Consider the following 7,198-nt stretch of genomic DNA (forward strand, 5'->3'; position numbering starts at 1 on the left):
ATCATCAGAACGAGGAGATTCACATGCAAAGCTAGATAAGTTTGATGGATCAATTGGAGGTCCCTTTGCAGCCACCCATGAGGTTTTCGGGTACTGCTCAGGCTTCCAATATGTACCATCAGCATTGAGTTTCCTCTCAAAGGCAATACCCTCTTTTCTAGGGTTCCTGTTGAGGATCTGCTTTTTAAGCACATCACAAAGAGTATGATGCCCTTTGAGGCTTTTGTACACGCCTGCCATGTACAATTCCTTCAGCCCTGCATCGTCAGTGATACTAGCAATGTCCTCAGATGAGGAATTAGTGATAGCAGAGGCAGGTGAAGAATTTGAAGCATTAGCAGCATTTGAACATTCAGGTGAAGAATTAGCAGATTCATGTTCAATGCACTTCAAGCATGGAGGAACAAATTCTTCCTGAGAAGCGCTGATTTGTTAAGCAAGTAATGACTCACGCTTCTTCTGAAGATCTTCATAACTCACTCTTAGCTTTTCAAGATCTTGCTTTCTTTGAAGAAATTCATATGAAATCTTCTCATGATCAGATAAGAGAGTGTTATGATGACCTTAAAGGTTGTCAAACCTAGACTGAAGTCTGTGAAGATTTTTAGTCAAGGTTTTAGTGCGATCCATTTCTTCACCCAACATATCATCACTTTTGTCTAGCATGTTTTGAACCTTTTCAAAAGCCTTTTGTTGTTTTACATCAATCTTATCAAGTTTGGAGTAGCTGGGATTGAGGTTTTCATCAGATTCATTCTCACTTGATTCAGAGGAGGGGTATTTGAGTACCTTGGCACCTTTTTCCATGAAGCAATAGGTGGGAGCGTAGTCATCGTTGTTTCCATCAGCCTTGTTGGTGAAGCCATTTTCTTCAGAGTTGAAGATGGACTTGCTGACGAAAGCAGTAGCGAGAGCCAGGCTCACCACACCAGACTCAGACTCCTCAGATGCCTCCTCTTCCTCATGTTCCTCAGATTCAGCCTCAGAGTCCATTTCCTTGCCAATGAACGCTCGAGCCTTCTTGGAGCTGCTCTTCTTGTAAGACGAAGACTTCGAGGATTTTGGTGATGAAGATTTTGAGGATTTCTTCTTTTTCTTCGCATCATCAGAACTGTAATCCTTGTATTTCTTCTTCTTTGATTCCTTTTCCCACTGAGGACAATCTTGAACATAGTGTCCAGGTTTCTTGCATTTGTGACAAAGCCTCTTCTTGTAGTCACTGGATGAGGAATCATTGCTCCTTGAGGATTTTCCAAAGCGACCACGTCTTGAGAACTTATGGAATTTCTTCACGAGCAGTGCTAGTTCATGGCTCAGTTCTTCAGGATCACCAAGGCTGCTACCAGAATCTTCATCTTCAGATTCAGACACTGCCTTGGCCTTCAGGGCACGTGATCTGCCATAGCTCGAACCATAGAGATCTCTCTTCTCAGCAAGTTGGAACTCATGAGTATTTAGCCTCTCGAGGATATCAGCGGGATCAGGTGACTTGTAATCAACACGTTCTTGTATCATCAATGCCAGAGTATCAAATGAGGAATCAAGTGATCTCAGCAATTTCTTCACCACCTCATGGTCGGTGATGTCAGTGGAACCAAGTGCTTGAAGCTCATTTGAGATGTCAGTGAGGCGATCGAAGGTTTGCCAAACATTTTCATTGTCGAGTCTTTTGAAGCAGTTGAAGAGATTTCGAAGAACGTCAACTCGAGAGTCACGCTGTGTTGAGACTCCCTCGTTGACCTTGGATGGCCTGTCCCAGATAAGCTTGGCTGTCTCCAAAGCACTCACTCTGCCATACTGTCCTTTGCTCAGATGGCCGCATATGATATTCTTCACTTGAGAATCGAGTTGCTTGAATCTCTTCACATTAGCAGCATTGATGATGGGAGTGATAGAGGGAACACCATTCTCCACAATGTACCAGAGATCGTTATCAATTGCCTCAAGAAGCATGCGCATCTTATTCTTCCAGTAGGGGTAGTCCGTCCCATAGAAGGTAGGACACTTAGCAGAAACCTTGATCATACCTGCGGTCGACATAACTAGAACTCCAGGTGGTTAAACCAAAATCACACAGAACAAGGGAGTACCTTGCTCTGATACCAATTGAAAGTGCATTATATCAACTAGAGGGGGGTGAATAGGTGATTTTTATGAATTCTTCACTGAGGAATTTCAGGGTGAGGAAATTCCTAAGAGAAGAACTACTGGCAGCGGAATAAGTACTCAGATGCAAACATAACAGACCATAAGCATGGCCATTGAGGGAGTCCTGGATAAGGGGGTGTTCGGATAGCCGGACTATACCTTCAGCCGGACTCCTGGACTATGAAGATACAAGATTGAAGACTTCGTCCCGTGTCTGGGAGGGACTTTCCTTGGCATGGAAGTAAAGCTTGGCGATACGGATATGCAGATCTCCTACCATTGTAACTGACTTTGTGTAACCCTAACCCTCTTCGGTGTCTATATAAACCGAAGGGTTTTAGTCCGTAGGACAACATACACAACAACAATCATACCATAGGCTAGCTTCTAGGGTTTAGCCTCTCCGATCTCGTGGTAGATCTACTCTTGTACTACCCATATCATCAATATTAATCAAGCAGGATGTAGGGGTTTACCTCCATCAAGAGGGCCCGAACCTGGGTAAAACTTCGTGTCCCTTGCCTCCTGTTACCATTCGGCCTAGACGCACAGTTCGGCACCCCCTACCCGAGATCCGCCGGTTTTGACACCGACGTTGGTGCTTTCATTGAGAGTTCCTCTGTGTCGTCGCCAGCAGGAAGGATGCCTCGCCCCGTCTTTAAAGACGGCACCGTCGCTAAGGGAGCTTTGGCTGTCAGCCAAACCCTCCGGCTAGGTGGTTTTCTTATGACCGCCTGTTCGGCTTCTGCGCCGACGATGACTTCTCGAGCCATCGAAAACAATCTTCATGTCAGCTCGGAACTCACCGAGCAGTTAAATCCAATGGAGCTCTACTCCATAAACAAGCTCATGGATCGCTTCGCCGCCCTGGGAGCCGCTACAGATTACGACCAGATTGGGTCTAAACCCGATCTGAGAGAGATTAACTCTCCCCAAGTCACCCATCACGTTGCCGTGGTAGAGGGACAGTGCAGTGACCCTTCATCTATCTTAAGGACTCGCTACGTCCGGATTGATGATCCCTCCAAGCCGGATACCCGCGGAGGGGAGGATATCACTCAAGACCTGAACTTAGAGTCAGGCGACGGGCTGGATTCATTGGACAACATCTAGGAATCCAAATTTTCGAGTTCGGAAATTCCTCGGCCTATGAGCCTCAGATGGGGTGAGGCTTCGGATTTAATTCCACCCACCCACCCCAACATAAGCGATCTATCCAAAATCAGGCAAGAGCCCGATGAAACAGTACATCATTACTGCGCCAGATTCCTCCTGGTTAAGAATAGGCTACGGGACTGCCGCGAGGAAGACGCAATCTCAATCTTCTACAATAATTGCACGGACAAGGGAATACTCAACGCCATATGTCGCCGTGATATTACACGCCTCGCTGACTTGGCGTCCATTGTACGAAAGTACTGTGCGATGGAAAGCGCCTGGAAAACCAAAATAAAATTTTGGGACAATCCGGCCCTGAATACAAACCCAGTCCAAAATAAAAGGGTGCATCATCACCAGACACCCGGGTCAAGCACTAAAAAGCAAAAACCCTCTACAGGGCATGGAACCGTACTAGAAGGATGGCTTAATGGACCCTGTAAAATTCACAGTACAGAGGACACCACACCAACTCACAACCTTAGAGCATGTTGGATACTCCGGCAGGTGGCCAAAATTGGCAAAAATCTCCTAATTCCGGAGGCCACAGAAAGCCACCCCAGAGACACCAATACGGTATTAACAGTCTTTGAGACTTTCGCATCAAATAATATGTGAAAAGGACACTCCACAGCCTTGCCGAAGTCTACCAAGTAGCAACAATAAACCCATGGAGTGACATGGCTATTACCTTTAATGCCAGTGATGAACCTAAATTCCGAACAGCCCGAGCACCAGCCGCATTGGTCCTCAGTCCAATAGTGGACGTCTTTCGTCTTACCAAGGTACTCATGGACGGCGGCAGCGGATTGAACCTCGTTTATGAGGAAACCCTTCAAAAAATGGAAATAGACAGGAACCGCATTGAGCGAAGCAGCACAACCTTTAGAGGAATAATCCCTAGTCGGGAAGCGCGCTGTACAGGAAAAATCACACTAGATGTGGTGTTCGGCACGCCGGACAATTACAGGTCCGAAGAGATCACGTTCCATGTGGCTCCTTTCAGCAGCGGTTATCACGCTCTGCTAGGGCGGGAAGCATTTACAATCTTCCAAGCAATACCCCATTATGGGTACATGAAGCTCAAGATGCCCGGGCCTAACGGGATCATCACTCTCGCTAGTGATCCGGACATAGCACTCCGCACCGAAAACAAGACAGCCGCACTGGCCCTCGAGGCACTATCCGAAGCCCTAGCGGCTGAGGAACTGACTGCGCTGCGCTCTACGGTGAATAGGGACGATGTGGTACTCGACAAAATATCCAAGTCCACCTCCTTTAAACCGGCGGACGAAATAGTCAAATTCCAAGTCCATCCAATGGACCCCAATAAAACAGCTTCCATCGGGGCACAGTTAAACCCTGATGTAGATGCCGCACTGCGAGAGTTCCTACGAGAGAACTAGGACATTTTCGCCTGGCACCCTTCAGACATGCCAGGAATCCCACGCAGGCTGGCCGAGCATAGCTTAAATATCCAAACAGGATTCAAACCTGTCAAACAGGCTCTTTGGCGTTTTTCCGAACCTAAGAAACAGGCCATGGGAGAGGAGCTAGCAAAGCTATTGGAGGCCAGATTCATCAGAGATATAAAACATCCAGACTGGCTAGCAAACCTGGTGATGGTACCAAAGAAGGACAAATCTTGGCGCCTGTGTGTTGATTTTAAAGACCTTAACAAGGCTTGCCCAAAGGATCCCTTCCCCCTCCCCCGCATCGATCAAATTATCGATGCTACCGTAGGACACGATTCGTTGTGTTTCCTCGACGCATATTCTAGCTACCATCAAATCAAGATGGCAGAACCAGACCAAGCCGCAACGACATTTATCACACTATACGACCCATTCTGCTTCAACACGATGCCCTTCGGGCTCAAAAACACCGGCGCAACATATCAGCGCATGATTCAGACATGTCTGGCAAGCCAGATCGGCAAAATAGTGGAGGCATATGTAGATGATGTGGTCGTCAAAACAAGACATGTCGAATCTCTAGTAGATGACTTGAGGCTCACATTTGATAACCTCCGAACATACGACATCAAGCTCAATCCAGAAAAATGCGTTTTCGGCGTTCCAGCCGGAAAGCTCTTGGGCTTCATTGTATCCGGTAGAGGAATTGAAGCAAATCCAGCCAAGATCCGAGCTCTGTCGCAACTGGATATCCCAAAGGACCCCAAACAAATACAAAAGTTAACCGGATACGTGGCAGCTCTAAGCCGCTTTATCTCCCGCTTGGGAGAAAAGGCCCTACCCCTTTACCGCCTCCTTCGGTGCACCGAACACTTAGAATGGACGGATGCAGCCACGGTCGGACTCGACGAAATAAAAGCCATACTGGCAACAAACCCAGTCCTAGCCGCGCCAAACATTGGCGAACCAATGCTATTATACATTGCAGCAACACATCAGGTTGTAAGCGCAGTGCTCGTCGTCGAACGAGAAGCAGACGGACACAAATTCCCCCTTCAAAAGCCGGTCTATTATGTGTCCACTATCCTCACTCCCTGCAAATCACGGTACCCGCATTATCAAAAGATCGCGTACGCAGTATTCATGGCATCCCGGAAGCTACGACACTACTTTCAAGAGTGTTCAATAACAGTAGCTTCGGAAGTACCACTTAACGATATTATAAACAACCGTGACGCAACGGGCCGGATTGCAAAATGGGCCATTGAGCTCCTCCAGTTTGACATAACTTATAATCCACGGCGAGCCATCAAGTCGCAAGTCTTGGCCGACTTCGTCGCAGAATGGACGGAGGCCGAACTCCCTAAAGAGTACGACACATATTCAAACTGGATCATGCATTTCGATGGCTCCAAGATGTTGGCCGGACTAGGGGCTGGCGTCGTTTTGACGTCCCCCATAGGAGACACAGTTCAATACGTACTCCAGATCATGTACACAGACTCCAACAACGTAACCGAATATGAGGCCCTTTTACATGGTCTCCGGATGGCAGTATCCATGGGCATTCAACGCCTAGAGGTGCGCGGGGACTCGAACCTCGCAATATCCCAAATAAATGGAGACTTTGATGCCAAGGATCCAAAAATGGCAGCTTACCGCAACGCCGTCCAAAAAATGTCAGCTCGGTTCGAGGGGCTTGAATTTCACCATATAGCCCGGGAAAATAATCAGGCGGCAGATGTCCTGGCACGCATCAGCGCAAAACGCGATGTAGTCCCCCCCAACATCTTCTTGGAAAGGCTGTTCAAGCCATCCATAGTATGGGAAGGGGAGCCGAACAATAACAGCCCGGACCCAACCGCACTGCCCGACACTGAACATTCTGACACAATCGGAGGCTCTGCCAATGAAATAACACCTTCAGCCCATGTAATAATGGCCGTCATCGCCCCGTGGATAGAACCATTCCTCGCCTACCTTACTAGGCAGGAACCCCCCGAGGACCAAAATGAGGCACGCTGCATAGTGCGGCGATCCAAAGCCTACAGAGTCCATGAGGGAAAGCTTTATAAGAAAAGCACTACCGGAGTCCTTCAAAGGTGCATCTCCGAAGAGGAGGGGCGGAACCTCCTGGCTGAAATTCATGCCGGACTGGGCGGTCATCACGCTGAAGCTCGGTCCCTTGTAAGCAAGGCCTTCCGTACAGGCTTTTATTAGCCGACGGCCCGGGCAGACGCTCAGGACTTAGTCCAACGATGCACCGGTTGCCAGCTCTTTGCAAACCCAAGCCATATGCCACCCACCGCCCTCCAAACTATCCCCATTACTTGGCCCTTCGCGGTCTGGGGGCTTGACATGGTTGGACCCCTTAAAGGCGGAACCCACAAGCAAAAATACTTACTGGTCATGGTGGATAAGTTCACCAAATGGATAGAAGCCAAGCCTGTTAAGACGGACGAATCTGGACCGGTGAT

The 7,198-nt window shown here is 48.2% G+C and overlaps 1 protein-coding gene across 1 annotated transcript; it reads right to left on the minus strand.

Annotated features, from left to right (window-relative positions):
* Positions 1-564: 564 nt before the first annotated feature.
* LOC147985401 (uncharacterized) lies at positions 565-2,040 on the minus strand. Its single transcript, XM_087541550.1, has one exon. The coding sequence runs from the start codon at positions 2,038-2,040 to the stop codon at positions 565-567; it is 1,476 nt and encodes a 491-aa protein (XP_087397676.1).
* Positions 2,041-7,198: the final 5,158 nt, after the last annotated feature.

The sequence above is a fragment of the Triticum urartu genome, chromosome 2A, assembly GCF_056163025.1.
Source record: "Triticum urartu cultivar PI428250 chromosome 2A, HENAU_Tu73, whole genome shotgun sequence".
NCBI lineage: Eukaryota > Viridiplantae > Streptophyta > Magnoliopsida > Poales > Poaceae > Triticum > Triticum urartu.